Source organism: Pollicipes pollicipes, unplaced genomic scaffold, assembly GCF_011947565.3.
Source record: "Pollicipes pollicipes isolate AB1234 unplaced genomic scaffold, Ppol_2.1 Scaffold_6686;HRSCAF=7923_pilon_pilon_pilon, whole genome shotgun sequence".
Lineage (NCBI taxonomy): Eukaryota > Metazoa > Arthropoda > Thecostraca > Pollicipedomorpha > Pollicipedidae > Pollicipes > Pollicipes pollicipes.
In genome coordinates, this window is record NW_023596921.1 from 24,070,256 (window position 1) to 24,091,095 (window position 20,840).

Genomic DNA, 20,840 nt, shown 5'->3' on the forward strand with positions numbered 1-20,840 from the left:
TCTCAGGGCGGAATCGAACCACGCCAGCTGGCGATGCTCACACCCAAACGCAAATATTTATGTATCAAGCTTTCAAGTACAGTTAATATCGGGTCCCATAACACAAAGGGTGAATAAGTAGGGCTAGCGTAAGCCTAGAGCCGAAATGGACAATTACCTAGGTTTGTCTCCGAACTGGTCTTTGAACTGCTCCAGCGTCTGGTCCAACTCGTCCTGGGTCACCAGGTAGCCGCGGTCATGGCAAAGCTGCACAACAGAGAAGGGTGACTGGTCAGCACATCTGATGACCTGTGAGTAGTCCTGAGGCAAGACGCTTTATACAGGTGCGATACCAAAAGGCCAGGGAAAGACGCATGAATGGCGGTACAGGCTACACAGCAGGGTTTGAAGCTCGCAGATGATCTGAAGGTTGTTTTAGGCAATTAGAGGGAACCTGCCACCTTTGAACATGGTTCCAAAACACGCTCTAGTGAACGCTTAAGACAGGATATTAACAACAATAGCGCTGGGAGTGGAACTGTGTCATCAACGAGATATCCCGAATCAGCAAGTTCATGTTGTATATGTTCAAGTATGAATTATGCGGCCGTCATTTCAGAACAGCACTAGCATTCTTCCTTCTTATAGTAAGTCCGATATCATCGCGTGCATGGACGACACTGGTGCAAGCAAGACGACGTTCGCTAGTGTGAAGTTCACAGTCATTTGGGTTCCCTCCTGTGTGTGACGGTGGATTCCACCTGTCTTGCGTATGACTGTGGTCTCCTGTCCTGCGTCTGGCGGTGGTCTCCTGTTCTGCATCAGGCGGTGGTCTCATGTCCTGTGTTTGGCGGTAGTCTCCTGTCTTGCGTCTGGCGGTGGTCTTCTGTTCTGCATCAGGCGGTGGTCTCCTGTCCTGTGTTTGGCGGTCGTCTCCTGTCCTGCGTCTGGCGGTGGTATCATGTCCTGCGTCTGGCGGTGATCTCCTGTCCTGTGTCTGGCGGTGATCTCCTGTCCTGTGTCTGGCGGTGGTCTCCTGTCCTGTGTTTGGCGGTGGTCTCCTGTCCTGCGTCTGGCGGTGGTCTCCTGTCCTGTGTTTGGTGGTGGTCTCCTGTCCTGTGCTTCGATTCGCTCGATGTTTTCGATTCACTAATTGGCAAGAACTATTTGTGCACTAAATGGTAATAGGGCATCAAGTAAGCTACCTAGGGAAATAATCCAAACATGAGGCCATTATCTCAAAATTCACGGTGATGTAACCATATGGCTTTGGTAAAATGGGAAATGCGAAAATTGCATTTTGGACCTAGATCCGAACCTATGATGAACATGTTCATAGATCAGTTTTGAAAGGCCAGTTGATCCTAAGCCTTCTATATTTGATCAATTTCAAATATAGAAGGCTTAGGGAAGAACTCATGAAGCCTTTTAAGTTTTTTATGGGGAATAACAGGGTAATTCTAAAGGTATCTCTTACGTTAAAGAAAATAGCACAAGAGAACATGAAGATATGGTTAGAAAAATGATGGCACGACTAGCCTGCCATATTCACAGCAAGAGAATACAAGATATGGTTAGGAAAATGATGGCAGGACTAGCTTACTACATGTACAGTGATGTGGGAGTAGATAACTGGAACAGGTTGCTTAAATATGTTTTCACAGTTAGTTCAATCTCCGTTTTCAACTTCATATCAATAAACCGCAGACAAGTGTCCTATTCAAAATGAATAGATTATACACTATGGAAGAAAAAGGAGGAAATGATCCACGCTCTGAGCACTTGCCAAAACAATTACAACTGAATTTCTAAAGTTGCATGTCCCAGAACCATATCTGTTATACTATGCAGTAGTAGTGTAACCTAGTTCATATAGTCAGACGTCCGTGCATACCTGCATCACCGTTTTTCTGCACTTCCATAGCTTGTATGTTTCTGCTTCATCATCCATGCCTGACTTATCTGAAACAGAGTACACGACATCAGTTAGTCTGCAAAAAAGATGAGTCTTTTATAAACTTCAGTTAGTCTGCAAAAAGGACGAGCTTTTATGTTTCTTTATAGAATGCACCAATGAGCCAGAACAGCTAATTGCCAGAGTTACACAGGAGGTCCTGGGTACTACACCACAGTTCTCCATCTTAAATTGGGAGTTCTAAACCGCAATTTCTTATCGCATACACAGTTTTAGCATTCAGAGTTTTAAGCCATGATTCCTTAACACATATACCACATCAGACTTCGGTGTTCCTGGTGTTAGTTTCACACATGGAAGAAATAGTCCGACTGTCGTCCTCGTCTGGCGCGTTAGCATGTACACAACGTCTCGGCCTCTTAATCCTCTACGCGTCGCCGGGCATTATTGAGCACCGATGTGGACTGGATAATGTTTGGCTTTCAGCCATAGGCAGAAGTCACACCTCGAACGAAAAATGAAACTTTGCGTCCGCCGGCTCTGGAACGCAGCGGCCAGATGCGTTCACCCAAGGCCCTATAGTGACCTGTCGCCTGCAAATGATTCACATTTTGCAAGAAGACAGCTTTTGAAATCTGGTGACTGTAACACATTCTGTTCACACATCCCACGTGGCACGTGGCACGTGCTGCGAAGTGGACTTTTTGCCCTTTGGTTTTGAGCGGAAGGCCTCAAAATGTGACTTATGACAAAGCCGACGAGCAGCTGTTCCAAACAGTGACCACATCCTGATGACCAGAGGCCGGAGCAATCAGAAATCGGCAAATTTCGGTGGGCAATTGCACGGGAATCGCGCAGTGGCAGAAGGGTGGCCGCAGGTACCACATGTGGCGTGCGCAGAGGCGGTGCGAATGGAATAACCCGGTTTTTATGTTCTAAACCGTATCTCCGCAGCCAGAACGGGTAGAGCCGCAAATCCAATTTAAAAGCATCGACCAGTGCACTGTCTGCAACTCTTCCCCCAAACACCAATTTGTGTGGCGTACAGTAGCGGGAGTAATTGTCGGGCAGGCCTGGATGTCTGCATTTCAACAAACGGCGCCGAATACCACACGCTGTCGTCGAAAATGTATCCAGGGTCATGGCGAAGTATACACCACCGCATGCATCGATTCATTGTCTTCATTTACCGCCCATTCATCTGTCATTCTGCCACTGCCCCATCAACACAACAAGTTTAGTTCAAGGATTGCAACTCCACATTTTCGCGTCGTCAAAATGTCACAGGTTAATCGCCCAGTCGCCGGCGCATATTCCATGCATAATGACGAAACACACGCGATGCTCGTAGCCAGTGCCCGACAGCCATCATTCATCCACTCATTCAAAGTGGCAAAAAAGGTTGGTTAAAGTGATCATTGAATGCTTTACTTGAATTCCTTAAGCTCGAAAATGTTAGAGAAACATATGTGATCCGAACTTCCAAGCTATGCTAACTTATGTGATGCAAACTTTTACCCAAACCAACCTTTTTCCTTTACACATTTTGTCCTACATGAACTTATGCCATACAAACTTTCACCCCAGGTTCACTTTGTCTCATGTGAACTTTTCTCCCTGGCAAACTTCTGCCACACAACCTTGCACACAGGATGAGCTCTTTTTGCATTAAAAAATGTTTTGCCAGGGACAAATATCATGTATGCAAACTTTTTTCAAACATATTTATACCAAATCTAACCCTTTCTTTGATGACCATCTGCCCCTAACAACAATGGCCCACCCACTATCTAACAACACTTGGTCAACTCAGCTTTGGCCTTTGGAATGGTGGCTTATAAAAGGTTTTTGAATGGTTGAGAATCAAAATATTCAGTCATGCAGTCATCCAGGTATTCAAACATCCTATTCCAGCCTGAGCAAAATATGCAATGTTATGTATACCTTACATCCCAATCTACAAAACATGGTACATTTTTTATATGAGCTTGTTGGGCCAGAACTTGGCACAGGATTGATATTTGAGCAGGTTCAGGAAATTTGGGAGCAGGAAGATCTCTATTGGGGCACCTCCTGTTTTTTGGGGCAGCTCTTGGTTTGTGACACAGATCAATTGCGACTGGAAAACAATCTGAAGTACACTGTGGTGCATTCAAAATGAAAGAGCATAATCAATTAATGTAAGTACAGCCCAAAGACAAAATGTCATAGTTGTCCGAATCATTGCCACATCCTGTCTGGTCCCGCATACAGCTTCTGACACATCTGCTGAGGCCAGATACCCACCAAATAAATTAAAGGCTGTGACAATACATATTGTCCATGCAGGAAGACTCTCATTTGCAATAGCTTCCACTGTTTGGGTGAACAACTAAACTAGCCACAAACAACAGCACAACTCTGATAGACCGATAGTGGTGGCCTTGTCACTTTGACCTTCTATTGTTCCTGCTGTTCACATCCTTTGCATTTACACATACTGTGAATTGGTAAGATAGAGACATAAAACAAAAATTGGATGGCAAATTCAGTGTGACTTCAGCCTGCGTCTCTGCTTCATTTTTTTATAAAACAGGAACAAAAAGTGGTCAGGGTGTACTTTCCTACCTAACGTTAGAAAAAATCATTGTACACCATTCTTCGTGTTTAAGGCAGGACATGTCGTAAATAATCACAAAACAGGTAGATTCATGCTCTTACCTTCAAATTTTTTATAATTATGATGGCGAGCTCCCAAGTGCCGCACACACACACACACACCAGTCGCGACACCGGCGCCATTACTGTGCGCGGTCACAACATTACACGGCAGCTAAATAAAAGTTAGGTCAGGTTAGGTTAGGTTAGGTTATGTTAGCTTAGCTTAGCTTAGGTTCTGGTCTATTCTCAGTTAGGTTAGGTTAGGTTAGGTTAGGTTAGGTTAGGTTAGGTTAGGTTAAGTTAAGTTAAGTTAAGTTAAGTTAAGTTAAGTTAAGTTAGGTTAGGTCAGGTTAGGCTAGGCTAGGCTAGTTTAGAATATGTTCTGGACTATTCTGGCCTGTGTGTTTCATAAACGTACCTAAACGCGTATTATTGTCACCTTACATTCATTTTTTATGGCAACGCAGAAACAGCACTTGGGAGTGGAGGCGGTGCATGCAGCGCTCAGGAGCTCACTATCGTATTTATTAAAATTTGAGGGTAGGAGCATGATTCTACCTGTTTTGAAATTATTCATGATATGTTCCGCCTTAAACACGATGAGTGGCTTACCTTAGTCCCGCACATTTTGTATAGTTCCTGGTAAGCAGAAATATTGTATTTATGCAGTGCGGTGCGTGCAGCGCTTGGGAGCTCACCATCGTAGTTATTGAAATTCGAAGGTAGGAGCATGATTCTACCTGTTTTGAGATTATTTACGATATGTGCCGCCTTAAACACGATGGATGGTGTGCAATGATTTTTTCTAACATTAGGTAGGAAAGTACACCTACACCCAAAAAGCATGTCACACATGCAAGTTACATCATCAGGAAAACCTTGGACATCACATGCCACTATTACATATCAGCTCCCCGTCATCACATATTATCAGCCCATCTACGTGTTACGGACACTGATTCGACACCGCACTGATACGATCGAACATGCCCCAACCATACTGTGGACTGTTTTGCCATCTCTGGCGGACTGCCTTACACCGGCGATACCGGTTACACCATAATTCGACAGGCAAGAACACACAAAATCTTACACGGCACTTCGCCGTCGTTATTTGACTATCTGTTTCTTTGAAAATATTATCTATTACCTGACGAGATACCACCAAGCGGTGTTCTCTCGCTCAACACTCCACGCGATCCAACGCGGACGACCGGCACACGCTGGCTGTGGGAGATGGACGATGGATACCGCTCAAGGCTGTATAAAGAGGGTCGGACCGTCTCGTGATTTTGGCGCCACATCCGCTTAAAGTAAGACTGACGTCACTGGAGCAATTCCTCGGCAGGTGCCTTCAGCAGGCGTTGTACGCGGTTCCGCGTGTTGCGTAATATTCCGGATAGAATTATCGCCAAATTGCTCGCCTGTGGGTTGCAGTCATGTTATCTATTGTGTACGATACTTGGGGTCAACGAATTTCCTTTCTTTCATTTATGTCGACAATTTCGACCGATGTGATCACATCAAAAAGCGACCTCGGCTTGGAGTCGGGTCTTTGACCTAGATGGCAGATGCATTGTCCTCACTTAGTGGATCTGTTAGGGATGGTGCCAATACAACGAGCCCGGCTCACGCAGTCAGACTCACCGTTCTGGCCTCCACCATCGCTTGTTTCTGTGCCACTGATGCGCACGTGCTAACGGTCCTCGAGTCAGCCAGCTTGGAGGTCAAGCCGTTGATCTCGACGTCCCGGCTGGGCTAGGCCGGACAAATCGTGATGCGCCAATTGCGAAGCGCGGCGGGCGGTGCACTGCTTCCCAAGCAGGCCTCAGATAAACAGTCGGGTGATAGATGCCGCTGTGATCTCAGCGGCCTCCTAACAGTACCCGGACCACGCGTCCCAAAGTGGCCAATGAGACACCTCGACAGGCTCCATGCGGTCTGGACCACGCGTGCCGCCGTGATGTTGGCAGGCTCCACACAGATCCCAGGCCATGCGTCCCAAGGTGGCCGCCGTGACGTATGCAGGTTCCACATACAGCTCACCTCGTGCGGTCCCGGATGGTACAGGTCAAACATATAGCCCGGTCCACGGATCCCGAGGTGGCCGTCGCCATCCCAGTGCGGTTGCCAAACAGAAGGTTGGTTCATGAATCATAAAGCGGCCGGCCACCAGCCCCACTGCTATTAGTTCAGAGCGTGCACGGTCCATGATGTCTTAAGTTAAAAATGTTTATGGTTCGAAATGCCGCCAAATAGTTCCACCTGTGTTCGTCAGGGACGGAGCCTCGCCGCTATGGCTGGGATAACGGCACTTGGGACTGTAATGCCATTTCCTGCCGGTGGGTATGCAGTCGAGCAACATTATTGCCAATCGCTTTACGCGATCGGCTGCGTCGGCTGATCAGATGATTATTCGCGCCGTTTCCACTCGCGTTAACTTGATTGTTGTCCTGCGCGTGGGAAGAACTTGACGCTTGTACGAAAATGTGCTAATTGGTTGGTCGGTGAGAAGGTTCTCAGTTGAGGAGAGAAGACCAGTGGAATGTCAAGCAGGAGGGTTGAAGGGAGCATACAGGGCATCACTTCATACGCTTTAGGAGGGCCTGAGTCCCCCCCCCCCCCCAACGCTGACTTCAGCTCCCCTTCCCCATTACTCATCTGAGCCCCCTCAACGCACATAAGCAAACATGGAACACTGGGCCGAGGAATTCATAGCAATTATATTTATCATTGGCATACTAGGAAGTAGATGCCTAAATACATCACTACTAGTATCATGCAAATTTTGTGCGAAATAGTACCACGTGCTGTCTGATTTTTTTGTCACCCCATCCATTTCATTTGTTAAGCCAGTCTACAAACGTTTGACAAGCTTTTTCCAAATGATAGCGTCAAGAATGATTGACTGCAATACGTTGAGCTTTAAAAAGTACAGGCAGTGGCCAAGCTAGAAGTTAACGCATGTTTTTCCCCAACTGTGGAAAGTGTATTTGTCGCATAATCGTGGCTGTGGTGGTTCTACAACACGATCAGCGGCAGCGGTAGCCATCAGTGATCTCCTACTTCTTTTTCTGGGCTTTTCACAAAAAGGCGGCTAACGCTTGTTTGAAATGGGAAGACATTCTTCGGCAGGAAAACAATTCTTATCGTACGAAATATTTCCTTTTAAAGATTAGCATCGAGGACGCAAATTCAAGTGGCCGAAATCTGGGGAAAAATCAGTTTTTTCGGGCAATGCTGGGTCAATCCATTTGGCTGAGCCCCCCTCCAACACCCCCCCCCCCGCCCTCTTCAACCGATTTTAGAAAGTGACACCACTCGGAGCATATATTATTGCCTGGTATGGTTACAGTTACCGTTATTCCCAGACCACTATTTGGCGCTCAATCTGATGCAAAACACGATGTGCCCATCCGGACACAAAATGCAGTTGGATATAACGAAGCCTAGATCTCTGATTTGGACGAACGACGCCCAAAATCGTGGTTTAAAACATTACACTGCAATGCAATTTTTCAATGGATGATTTCGTTATGCCTTGTCATGCAGGAGTGTTCGGTTTAAACAAAACAGTGGTTGTTCGCAGTCCACCATGGAAGATGTTGCGTTCTTAAGATGCGCGGAAATGTGTTCGGACTAACCATTAAGGGGCAAAACCAGCAGTACGTGAATATGTGGTTCCCGAACAAAGTCGAATGGAAAAGTTATGTCGAAAACAAGTGGAGGGATAAAAGTCGAAAGGGATAAAAGTCGAGAGGAATAAAAGTCGATAGGGATCTAATTCGGGTGGGAAAACAGTCCCAAAACTGTTTGTGAACAGGGATAAGACTGAAAACAGGATGGGGCGAAAGACAGAGCATGGACAGGAATGAATGCCAACTTGACTATGGCAAAACCCCAGCAGTCAGGATAATTTAAAACAGCAAAATCATCAGGATGGCCCGCTATGAGAGGTGGATACAACTGTGGCCACGGAGAGAGACAGATGGGAGTGGATCGGACGGGACGGGAACGGGCGCGGCCCTGCGGGACCAGATCACAACAGAAGGGACCGGGCGAGGGACTGGGACGGGACCGAACCAAACTGGACGGCACTAGAAGGAACCACGTGGCCAGACGCGAGCAGACAGCACCGGACGTCACCGGGCGTGGTCGGAATGAACCGGACGGGACAGAACGGGGCTGAGCGAAACCAGACGGAACCAGACGGAACCAGATGAAACTAGACAGAATCGGACAGAATCGAACGGAACAGGACGGAATCAGACGAGACTGGATGGAGCATGATGCTATCCAGTTGGCGGGGCAGGATGGAATGAGACAAATTTTAAGAAAGTCTTCAGGGAAAGCTGCTATCTAAGGGTCTAAATACCGCGCCAAAGTAAAGGTTTCAACTGTTCCGCAACTCACCTGGCTGTCGTCGGCTGCGCGGTAGCGTGCATCTGCGGTATCTCCGGCGTTTGACGTCGGCGAGATGGAGCGGAGCGGCCGAGCGTAGCACGGAGAACAGCCGCAGAACAGCAGACGGTGTCCGTTGTGCGACTGTGTCGGCAGTGAACCCGCGTGTGCGTCATGAGGCTAAAACACCCAGAGCGTGTGGACATGTTTCAGACACAAAATCGTGGCGCGTAATATCGGCGAGAAAGACTCTAAGGTTCTGGTTTTGTTGCGCGCTGTTTTCACTTCATACAGGCCACCATAGTGTTACGCTCGGGTTTCAGCTGGGATTATTTTTTCCTTTAATTTCGGTTGTTTTCTTTTTAAATTCCTGGGCTGTGCACCTCCTGCTGGCTGTCCAGATAACGAGGAGTAAGGGTTCATCACTTCTCCTCAATATCATCGTGAGCGCCCGAAGGAGTCCTCACCGACACAAAACGGCAATTACGAGATTCCAAAGCCCAACTTGCATAAAACCAACGAGCGCCGAGACTGACTCAATAATTTAGATGAAGTTCCTGCATAGTTCTTAAAGTCACGTACTAGCACACGTCATGTGCGAGTACATAAATGACCATAATATGCATGGCCATAATGTTTTTAACACGTTTACAAATACTAATCAGAAAAGAAACTGGGCCGCCTCTTCGCAATAACCATGTTTATGCATGTCTAGATTGTTTTTTAGGTTAGCTGCGTGTGTGGGAATGATTGACGGCATCTGACACTCTTTTTCCCCCGGTACTGATCCTGTCATTGGGGCTTTGCCATGCGCGCAGCTGCTCAGACTACATCGCACCGCCTGCCGCTCATTTTAGCACGAAGAGCGGCCACTGTGAGTCTGCAGTAGTCTAGGGATAGTGACTGGACTCACCAATGACCAACCTTACAAAAGAAACGCTCCTTGGGTGTAATACGTCTACCAGCAATAATCACATTCGTTTGGATTGATTATGCATGTAGCTGTTAATGGTGGCTGTTGGCTAGCTGGCCCTTTGTGTTGATTCGCAGGTCTGGAAGCAACTGCAAATGGTGGCAAAAACATTGGCTCACTGATAATATATGGACTTTTGCGAAGCACACGCTTTCGTCCTAACCAGGGCACTAAGCGTTTCTTTACTGGGACTCCGCAACCAGCATTCATACATTCACACGGTCTCCTGCAGGCTTGTCACCGGTCCTATTAAAGGGAAGCCTATTGTGTGGTCGCTACACACAATCTGCAGATTATGTGTAACGATCTGACTCCCTCAATTATAGGCCGAACCGTACAGCTATACACCACTTATGCGCCGGGATTTATCCGTAGTAATAACTGCCACCTGATGTAAGGTTCACCGTGGCATCTCCATGTAGTCTCCACTCCCTATTGCCACTGAACTATGTCGACATCCCCCCCCCCCCCCCCCGTTGGCCCACCGGAATTTCTCATCGGCTCCCAACAATCCATCGCTACCCGCGAGGAGCCCTTGTGACTCGTAGGCCTATCCCGTCGCTAACCGCGAGAAGTCATCAATAAACCACCTGTGGCACATTGACAGCCCGTGATGACAGCAATTCGACTGAGCTTGTGGAAAATTCGCGGTCGCCCCAAGCTGCACGCAGCACATGGACCATGCGAAATAGAGAAACCAACATCAAAAACATGGACTCGAATACGACGTGTCCTGCCTTATGGCACAAATTCAGGTGGCACATAATGCATCGATCTGCTGCATTCTTACAGACTGTTCATTGAAACGCATAGAGCAATACCAGACAGGGGTCTGCATGCGACTTAACACCACACCTTAGTGACATATTCGTAACGAGGTATGCTGATTTCTACGATATGATACAAGAATTACACCACATATAACTGATCAGAAATAAAGCGCGAGTACATGATCTCACCATGCCCACATAATTTTTTTATTTAAGGTTCATGAATGCAACGCAAGGTTGCATAATCAAGAAAAACGCCGGAGATGTCAGGGACCTGCTGAAGGGCCGGCAATTCCTCCGTCCGGGCCGATATGGATTTTGCAGGTGTGCGGGCGCTGAGTGCCCAGCTGTCGGCGCACCAGGTCGATAAGGTCTCCAAACACTGCCGTCCTTTTCAGCGCCCCTCCCACTGTATATGTCCCTGTATCCATGATTGTAACTGTTGCTGTTTGCCTTCGATGGGGTCGGTGTTTTTAAAGGGCTCTATTGCTCGTCCTGGCGCACAGGTCCGGAACCAGCGTCAGGGCTCAACATGACAACCAAAAACCGTACTCGCACATTGAAAAAACAACGTGGGCCCCGCGACGAATAGATACGTCACGCGCCACATCTCAACCTAACCTATTCATTTGCGCTCTCGAGATTACAGAACGTATAAACAGCTCCAGAATAATCGCATTCTCACGTTGAAAAACAGCATGTGGCCCGCGACGGACAGATACGCCGCGCGCCACATCTCAGCCTAACCTATTTAAACCCGCTTTCGAGATTACAGAGCGTTTAGACACCTCCAGAATCCCCGCGCTCGCACGGTGAAAACCAGCGTCAGCCCGCGGCGGATAGATAAGCCGCGCGCCAAAGTCATTCGGCGAGGAGCGCAGTTTCGCAAAGTGAGTTGGGGGAGGACGAAGGGACGGTGGGCGGAACAGGAAAAATGATGGAAACCACCAACAAAACGCCAATGAACGGATTTTCCCGTATTCAACACACCTTCTTCACCAAGGTGGAAGCGAGTCACCAGCACTCCCCCCCCCCCCCCCCCGCTTCACAACTGAAGATGAGACAGACTATGCCCCTGTGTTCGGCATTGCGAGTTAAGACAGACTATGCCGAGAAACCGACCATCCGTATACCAGAAGGTAGGTCAAATGACGTATAACAAACATGATTTATATTGCCAGCGCTCGGCGTTTCATCTGTGCTCACGATATTGAATGTGTGATAGTAAGCACTCAGTACTGCCTCATATACTTTTTGCCGGCTTTTGTCCGTTTGGGGCTTTCGTCTTTCGCTTTTCTTTTCGACTCATCTTGTTTTTTCCAAATGGTCTTTTATCTCTATAGATCTTTTGTCCTTTGGCTTTTAACCGACTGGACTTTATCTCACGCGGCGTATGTCTCTTTCGACTTTTTGTTGCGTTTGATCCTGACTCATATTTTATTCCCGTCGACTTTTATCTCTTTCGACCTTTTGTCCTTCGACTTTTTTCGATGCCATTTTCGTCCCAGTCGATTTCCATCCCTCATGACCGTTTTCTTCCCACTTTTTTCACTCGGCTTTTTGTCCGGACAGGAACATGCACACAGATTGTTTTAAAGCTATCAGAGCCTCCCTCATTTAAAGCACTGGTTTTGAGATTAAACGCGAGGATTTTCCCCCTCTAAATTTTCGATGACACCTTGGCATTTCTCACATATTGATGCACAAACATAATTTAGATCAATTAACAGACCAAGTAATTTTCGTCGTATGTTACTCTTCTTAGCCGAACACCCGTCTTTACAAATTAGGTGTGCTGGACCTGATAAACCGGTTGAATTATTCAAAATCGTGTCATGCTCTAAGCTAAGCTTTTCCATTTTTTTAGATCAAACCAAACGTAACGCTCATCGGTTTTCGCACGAATATTTAATGCTCATTTAACACTTTTTTTGGTTGTTTAGTAATATTCTAGGTTAACTGGAATGATGTTATCATTCAGGTACTACGTATGCAGTAATTCTTACTGCATGCGCAGGATACTCTTGCTACCGATATAGCTCGGATAAAGAATTTACCGAATCCGAACCGGTCTAGAGCAGGACCAAGGCATGTGCCGGGTTTACCTGCTGTTTTATCATTTGGGGGGGGGGGGGGAGGACAGAATGACGCTCTTCCGTCCTTTGCTCCGCCAGCGGATGGTTGCGACAGAGCAAAAGTGGGAAGAGCGTTCAAACGATTTCGAAAGTTCATGAGCCAAACTGGAATACCATTATGGGATTAGCAGCCTGCAAGTGGCGGAATCACGTCGAGTGCCCAAATTTGGAAAGCCATGTAGCAATACTGAAATAGGCTGAGTATCGTTTGATTTTGACGGGTCTGTGGTTTGGAAAGGTCAGAGGTTCAGGTCCAAGCAAACGTTGGCAGGTTCGATCGTATGATCTGCCGGCTATCAAATGTGGTCCATTGTCAATTGATATCATTTCATGTTCATGAAATGTGCATCAAAAACTATAAAAAATTGGCACTCGCCCTGTGGGGCATTCACAGTCCTTACCAATGACCTACGTCGGACGTGGTGGCGCGTGGCTATTGTTTCAAACATCACCATAGTCGTAGGAGGGATGCAACGAATATATGCCCTCCCAGGCACGCCTGCTGAGAAGACGTGCGCAGATTCCCAAGTTCGCGAATCTACACGCGTAAACAAAACTACCTATTCCCCGAAATGCGGCGCTTATGCCTCATGTCACCAAAAAAGTACACGCACCTTTTGACCGTTTGGTAATTCGATGACTGCGATATACATTGTGAACCCACCCATACCTAACCCAAAGCACTACCACTTGCGCCGTCGTGCAGCCGAGAGCCAGGCGATTTGACGGAGGATTTTTTTTATTTCGGCATGGTGTTGAGGTGTTATGTAGCCGCTTTTCCGTGAAAAAGGCCGAGTTTGTATTTTTGTTGTATTTTTGGATCATTAGCTCAAGCAAAGGTCGTTCATAAGCAGTAATGGAAATATAAAAAAACATGAAATTACTCTTGAAAGTCTTGCAAATGGTCCGCTTAATTCCATCATAATTCATATACGTGTTATGATGCAGCAGGTACCATGCATATATTTAAGTCTGGTGCCCTTTTGTCAGAGTAGATGAATGTCTTACTCTTGTAAAACAAGCCTACAGCAACGTAATAGAGAACTGCTGGGGACTATAAATCAGAGATGTTTGAACTGAGATTCTCGATAAAGTCACAGGCGTGTCCACCGCAATAGACTCCTTGCGGGCCCAAAGTCGTCCAAAACTGAGAGATGAGAGCATAAAGCACCGGTCCTCCTGTTCTCGAACGCACGGCTCTTCCAGTTGCGGACCATGGAGGTCAACGCAGCTGTCCGCTTATCTTGCTGCTAAATCTCTGCTGTTTGGCTCGGACTGCCTGTGCCCATATGGTAGCGCCTAGAAGATTTAAATCCAAAATAGTTTTCCTGATCACCAAACTCCTGAATTATAGTCAGTAGTGCCCTGGTGAAAACTGCCCTCGAACCTGACGGGAGATAGGGGGGGGGGGGGGGGCTGGAGCCCCACGAGCTTCCTCTCTTCCTCGTCTGACTACCGCTTTCTTCTATTATTTGCGATATGCAGCCAAATATGATCGCAATATGCATGTGAAGAGTGTATTATGATATAATTAACAAATAAATGTAACGGATAAAAGGCAGTAGCATGGGCAATATTCAGCTCGCGCACCAGGACACGTGCTAACGTTGGTACTGAACACCGTAATGATATTATTTCCTGCCAAATTTGAAACTGAAGTGGTCGAGATCCGGTTATAGCAAATGGGGGTCGGAATCAGGCCGGCTTTCGTTGCAGTGCTATGGTACTTTTTGGAATCATTGGACTTCTCAAGGCTGCTCTCATCCCAACTTTGATATCGTCTCGCGCCCCCAGCAAACGCCGTCTTTATCTGCTGACGGGTTGGTGCCATCCTTAGGAACAGTAGGGGTGTGGTGTCATGTTAGCCGAAGTGTGATGACGTCCCTGGTGCGTCATCACGTGACGTTCGCGCAATGCTGGAGTTGAATGCTGGATTCTTATTGGTGCTGACAAAACGTGGCGTTGCGCGGGGCCCTGTGCGTAATATCTTTCAAAGACCTGACAGCTGGTGTTGATTTACACAAATTTCCTAGATATTACGAAGTCAAAGGTCAACATCGTTCAGTGCGAAACCTTCCAATTTTCATAAAAGTTTTCATGGTGATATAGTCTGAACTAAGCATTGAAAGCCCTAAGCTAAAATTGACGCAAGGAGCAAGATTTGACTACCTGAGGTTCAGCTGAGAAACATTTTGTGCATGTAAAACCCGCTGTATTCTTCAATTCCAAAGGTTGTAAAGGTTATTCATCGTCTTCCATAAGATTGCGTTCGTACACTTTTCTCTTTGTCGTCATTTCGTTTGCAGGTGTCCCTATTAACCTTCACGGGCCTCCCCGGCACAAAGTGCGTCCTTGAATGCGTCACGTCCCCGGCATTTTGGAGTACGGTGAATAGTTTGGGCGGGAGCTCATTTCTCGTATATTACTTCGGTATGTATCCCCCTAAAGGAGTGATTTAATGTTTCCAATGTAAATAATATCTTGAAATGGTGTGCGTTGAGCTGCTTGACCTGGTAGTGGGGTCCGTACGCCCCGTAAAATGTGGGTGCCTGAAGTGAGGCGTTTCTGGCGCGCAGTGCACGTGCTCAATTTGCTATCTTATTCCTTATATGTGCTGCCTTTTGCCGCGTCGGTATCGTTACTGTTACTATCGTTACGAAAGTGCGTGGAATTATGTAATGCAGTTTAGATAGCAGTAATTGCCTTAAGTCTGCGCAGGAGAAGCAGGAGAATGGAGATAAAGTTTGGCTGATATTTTGGTGACATGCCCTTAATGAAAATAGAGGTGAGTTGTGCCTTTATCAAGACAATAGTAGAAGTGACTTCAGCTATTGTTTCAACAAAGGCATGTTGCCAAAGTATCAACCCATCTATATCTTCATTCTCATGGTTTTCCTTCAAGGAAAAGGGGTATTATTGCTGCCTTATTTATGTGAAAAATGTTCCTCGGTAGTGCGCTGAACAGCCTGTGTAATTCACAGACTGGCAAATAATATGGGGTAGGTATACATTGGTACCTTGTGTTAATAAAGAGCATTGTACATCATTTGTCATGTTTAGGGCAGAATATATAACTCATGATAAAGTAGGTAGATCCATACTTCTGCCCTCAGATTCTAATAATTATGGTGGCATGATTCTGAGCGCCGCACACACTAGACAATCTTGATCCCCCAGCGCCATTGCTATGTTATGTGCACATTGTCACAGTGATACTGCACATCAAGAACTGTAAAAAAATGTATTGGGCCAAGGTAACAATGATAATGCAATGAAATATGTTTTTGGTAATGTGTCGCTAAGTTAATGAAACATGCAGGTCAGAATAGACCAGAACCTAACTTAATGTAACATAACCTAACCTCACCTAACATAATCACCCAACCTAACAACAGCCTAGCCTAACCTGACCTGACTAACCTCTTCACCCTATCTCCTTCAACCCATTGTCCAGTTGGTGTCCATGTCCCATGCCATATATATATTAAGAAGTTTTGTATAACTGTCATGTTCTCAGTTTTCTTTTCATTCCCTATCCAGAGACATCATATTTGCCCTGCCCCGTGTCTACCAATCTACAAATAGTACTACGGAAGACTGCTTGGATACGCAAGAAAGACATTTCATTAGATTCTTGTTACCTTGGCCTTGTACCTTTTTGTGGTTCTTGGTATGCAGTAATGTTGTGACCATGTATAGCAATGGTGCCGGAGTTGCTGTTGCTGTGTGTTTGCAGCACTCGGATGTTCACTATTGTAATTATTTATGCTCCAAGGTAAGAGTTTAGGTGACCTGTTTTACTATTGTTTACTTTGTGTTTTGCCTTTAAAATGATGCTTGATGTCCAATGCTTTTTTTAACATAACATGCCAATGTATACCATGACCAATGATACTGTGAAACTGCATGTAGCCGGATAGTTCTGGCTGATCAAAGCTTGAGTAACTGAAGTCAAAACAGTATTTTTTGGTAAATGTTTTGTAACAGCAGGTTTCCTGTCAGTACCAGAGAACAATTCACTTCTGCTGTTGTTTCAGTAAAGGCATGTCACCAAAATATCAACCTAAATATATCTGTATTCTCCTGTTTTTTCAGGTAAAAGGGCTAATACTACTGTCTCTCACTTTTATTTGAGTGTTGACCCAGTTGCATTCAATTTGAAATATTGAACAGAGTTCTACAGTTCACTTCTGTGGACTATGCTGAGACACATCTTCACATACTGTGGAGACTGGTCTCTTGAAATTTTGATCATCACATTTGTTGAAAACCTTATTGTGGACAGGAAGAAAGTGAAGTGGAAAGTCCAGCTTTGTGCCATATAACCCTCAGTATATAGTTTCTTCATCAACCTTTTGTGTCATGTTATGTCCTGGTGTGGTTGATGCTGTAGAATTATTAAGGAATGGCTTTGCACAAGTGCAACTGTATTTTGTTTGTGTTAAGATAGGCAATTAGAATAGAAAGTATGTTACATGGCCAGGCAACTGTGGTCCATAATCGTTGAAAAATTATGATTTGTTGTTGGGAGTAGACAAATGCAGACAGATGTTAGGCAACAGATGCTGCTCACTTAACCCTACATCTGCTCCAGGTGCTCAGCATTGCAAAAATTTCAAAGTGGGTTGTGCACACATTAAATGCAGTTTTTTGCTGTAAGAATTAAAAAAGGTCTCCAGTGGCCTCTGTAGCACAATGGTTAGAGTGCTTATCTGTTACTTGCCTTTGACCTTAAACCCTGATATCTGGCCTGCCTGGCCAATTTGCATAGTCTGACACATATATTCTAGGCTTACTGCTGCCAGGTTTGATGCTGATTGGCTGATCATGAGCAAGGGTAGGAGCACCAGGCAATGATCCCAGAGCAGGGAATGCAATGGCATGAATGAAAATCAGTTCTGTCTTCTAAGTGGTTAATTCTGAAAACACTGCCCATACTACCATCATAAGTATTATATCATAGAGCTGTCCACTCTGTATGATTCATACTGGTCTGACCAGAAAACTTGTGAGGAAAGGTTAGACAAGTTCAGTTTTATGGCATAAATGGTTGAACTTAAAAACCAAGGTTTTCCCTCAAAATATGATAGTATATGAACTGTCTAGATTGTGTTGCTGTAAAGTACCCTAGCCTTGGTACCTTCTTTGCATTTTGTGTTATCTCCATTGCCACTCGATTTGTATTTGCACCAAGCAAGCCAGGAAATGAATTTTGTTAATGTTGGCTTACTTTTAGAGAAGGGAAATGAACATCTTTGTACAATGTTTTTCATACTTTCAGACTTCAGCATGAACAGGGATAAGCTTGCCAAGCTGCAGGAGCAGGTGCGGGTGGGTGGCAAAGGAGTGCCACGGAGGAAGAGGAAAGTCGTCCACAAGACTGCCAATACAGATGACAGGAAACTTCAAAATTCTTTAAAGAAGCTGCCTGTCAGCAACATCCCTGGAATTGAGGAGGTGAGCCATTGAGGCCTATAGCTCACTTAGATGTGCCTTGAACCATAAATTCATAATAAAGTCATCTGTTGCTGTCAGTTTTAGCGATCCAATGGCTTCTGAAGTTATGTCACAAACATCAGCCTTGAGGAAGAGACCCATCATGTAGCTGACAATATTAATATGGCACTGTTTTTTTTTGCATACATTAAGAAATGCAGTGTAAATGAAAATGTTCTGGCACAGGGATGATGCATAGGACCAACATTGGCAAGGTTCCATCACTGCTCCATGTTGTTGTGTTTCTTAGGGAACAGAGGTCCATTTTTTGTATGTTTCTTATTAGCTTGTGTTTGTGGCAAGAATCTTTACAGTATGTGAGAAACATTTTGAAGCATGCAATGGCCAAAGATTACAACATTGTAGAGCTGAGCTTTTCAGTTGTCTGGTAGCTGTTGTGGGGCCATACTTGCCATGCATGTGATAATCTTGACCATCACCACTTGCGTTGGCTTTCCCAGGTTCACACTGTAATATGCATGATGGCCTGGGGCCCTAGTTAGCATCACACACCTTCTAGGTACAGCATTTCACATTTACAGAACTGTCAGTGTTGGAAATTCCAAAGATTTTCCTGGTAGGGGAGTACAAAATTGTCTATAGTAGAGCACAAAATTATCCAAGTGGTCATTACAGCTTTATTTAGGTTTTCTCGGAGAGATAATAGTACAATGGGTGGCACTCAATAAAAGCGCCACTTTTTGTATGCAGCAATTTATGTAAAAGCACTTTAAATAAAAGGAAGCATCGGCATTAAACATGACATACTATAAACAACACAGTCTCATACCCTGTGCTATGAAACACCTGTGCATATACATTGGTGTGCAATTTATGAAAGGCTCTGTGTATACATGCTCCAAAACGTGTAATCACCCTCCGTGCCCTTCACCATTCTTGTTTGGCTATGCTTATCGTACCCACCCTCCATTCTGGACGGTGTATAAGCCCGGTGTGTAGCCACCCTCCATTTGGGAGATTGCGTAAGCCCGATGCGTAATTACCATCCGTCAGCCCAGTCTTAGACACTTGATCTTGACAAATGCACGCACTGCGCAATTCCAGGTCAACATGATCAAGGATGACAGTACTGTGATACACTTCAACAATCCGAAAGTGCAGGCGTCGCTGCAGTCCAACACATTCGCCATCTCGGGCCACGCCGAGATGAAGCAGATCACGGAGATGCTGCCGACCATCCTGAACCAGCTGGGCTCGGAGAGCATCACCCACCTGAAGCGGCTGGCCTCCTCCGTCCAGGCCAGCGGTGAGTGCCAGCAGTGCCGGCCAGGCGGCCACTCCGTCCTCGGAAAGTCGGCCGTGGGAACGGCGCATAGTGCAGTCGGAGGTGGTGGCGTTGTCAGCGGCAGGAGCGACCTGGTCTCAGCGCGAAGTCTATACAACTAGCCAACAAATGGTCGATCTTTGAAGCGCTGTGTGGGTGGTATCATATCGGACATAACGTGATAAGTCGCCGATGTTGAAGTCGGCTAATCTATAAGCGGGTCGTGCAATCTGCATATGACGTCACCCGGACAGCAGGGTGTGTGGTTTATGACAGGTTCATTGTCCCCATGATGTGCATCGAGACTAACAGGACCATTTATATCCGGCATGGTTTTACAAAATGGCGTGCTGTCAGGCGTGGAAGCCACGCCTTGTTGGTTTAGCGCCACCTGTGGCAGGGCAGCAGACAGCATGGTATGAAAGCGCTGCCCGCAACCAGCCCGGTGCGTCGTCCTCAACCTGGAGGCTGACCAGGCCGTCCCTGATTCCAGTAGGCGCCGCCGGCGACGCCGCCGACAACGATGAGGAGGTCCCGGACCTAGTGGAGAACTTCGACGAGGCCAGCAAATCGGAGGGCCCGTCAGCCGCGGCAGCCGCCTCCGCCCCCTCCCTGGCCCCGGCCACGGAGCCGGACCCTGCCCCCGCCCCCGCTTCCGATCCGGTGCCCGCACCAGACGGCGGCGACAAGAAGGAGGACTAGCGAGCTGTGCGGGTCGGCGGCCGCGGCGGGGCCGGCCGTCGGCAGCGCGCGACCCTGCGCCCCAGCCGCGGGGTGAGCGCCGGTCCTCTGGGGGAGCAGCGCGCGACCGGCGGAGGTGGCCGGCACTTGGACGTGATGTGGCCTCCCGTTGGCCGCTGGCCGCTGGCCGCTGCAGCGCACGCTCGGAAGGACGGCCATCGTCATGATATCGGGGGCGTCAAGCCAACGTTTGCTGTCTCGGTCGCGCCGTTTGTGATGGTACTCAAGTCCGTGGAATAAATATCGTCACGAGTCGGTTGTGATGTAGCATTACCAGCCGGTTGTTGTATGACGTGGGAACGACTTGGGCCATGGCATTCACGCATTACACAGTACATCAGGAGCGAGAGCGTATGGATCGTACTCGGGAGAAGCAGCGCAATGAGACGCGCGTCGACTTCGGCAGTGTCATGCCGCATGGTGTGATGCAAGCCGGCGGTCAACGAGCGGTGTTCTGCTGCCATACGTCGAGTACTTGCGGGCCAGATGCAGTCCTTGATCACAC

At 46.8% G+C, this 20,840-nt stretch overlaps 2 protein-coding genes across 4 annotated transcripts in view; one reads left to right on the forward strand and one right to left on the reverse strand.

Moving 5' to 3' along the window:
* The window catches only part of Polr2E (DNA-directed RNA polymerases I, II, and III subunit Rpb5), a 49,326-nt gene that overhangs the window by 4,185 nt on the left and 24,301 nt on the right, over positions 1-20,840 (reverse strand). Inside the window, exons 1-3 of one of the 2 annotated variants that reach the window (XM_037232289.1) lie at positions 5,685-5,762; positions 1,874-1,941; positions 158-246 (exon numbers count right to left, since the gene is read on the reverse strand). In XM_037232289.1, the coding sequence (XP_037088184.1) occupies positions 158-246; positions 1,874-1,930 (146 nt within the window). In that variant the 5' untranslated portion in view covers positions 1,931-1,941; positions 5,685-5,762. Of the gene's footprint in view, positions 1-157; positions 247-1,873; positions 1,942-5,684; positions 5,763-20,840 lie in introns of those variants that run through there. The other variant, XM_037232290.1, reaches the window with a different exon arrangement.
* On the forward strand, positions 15,145-20,590 carry LOC119108666 (transcription factor BTF3 homolog 4). Of its 2 annotated transcripts, none has more exons than XM_037232292.1 (4): positions 15,145-15,243; positions 18,095-18,270; positions 19,375-19,576; positions 20,088-20,590. In XM_037232292.1, exons 2-4 carry the CDS (start codon positions 18,103-18,105, stop codon positions 20,294-20,296), a joined length of 579 nt encoding a protein of 192 aa, XP_037088187.1. In that variant the 5' UTR covers positions 15,145-15,243; positions 18,095-18,102; the 3' UTR covers positions 20,297-20,590. The 2 variants fall into 2 exon arrangements, with proteins under 2 accessions (XP_037088187.1, XP_037088188.1); XM_037232293.1 differs by having other exon boundaries at positions 20,091-20,590.

Bases quoted from the DNA above. Each gene is read 5' to 3' on its own strand.
- LOC119108666 (XM_037232292.1), top strand. From the start codon at position 18,103: ATGAACAGGGATAAGCTTGCCAAGCTGCAGGAGCAGGTGCGGGTGGGT. The intron at 18,271-19,374 runs GTGAGCCATTGA...GCGCAATTCCAG, and splicing joins ACATCCCTGGAATTGAGGAG to GTCAACATGATCAAGGATGA. The intron at 19,577-20,087 runs GTGAGTGCCAGC...CCCTGATTCCAG, and splicing joins CTCCTCCGTCCAGGCCAGCG to TAGGCGCCGCCGGCGACGCC.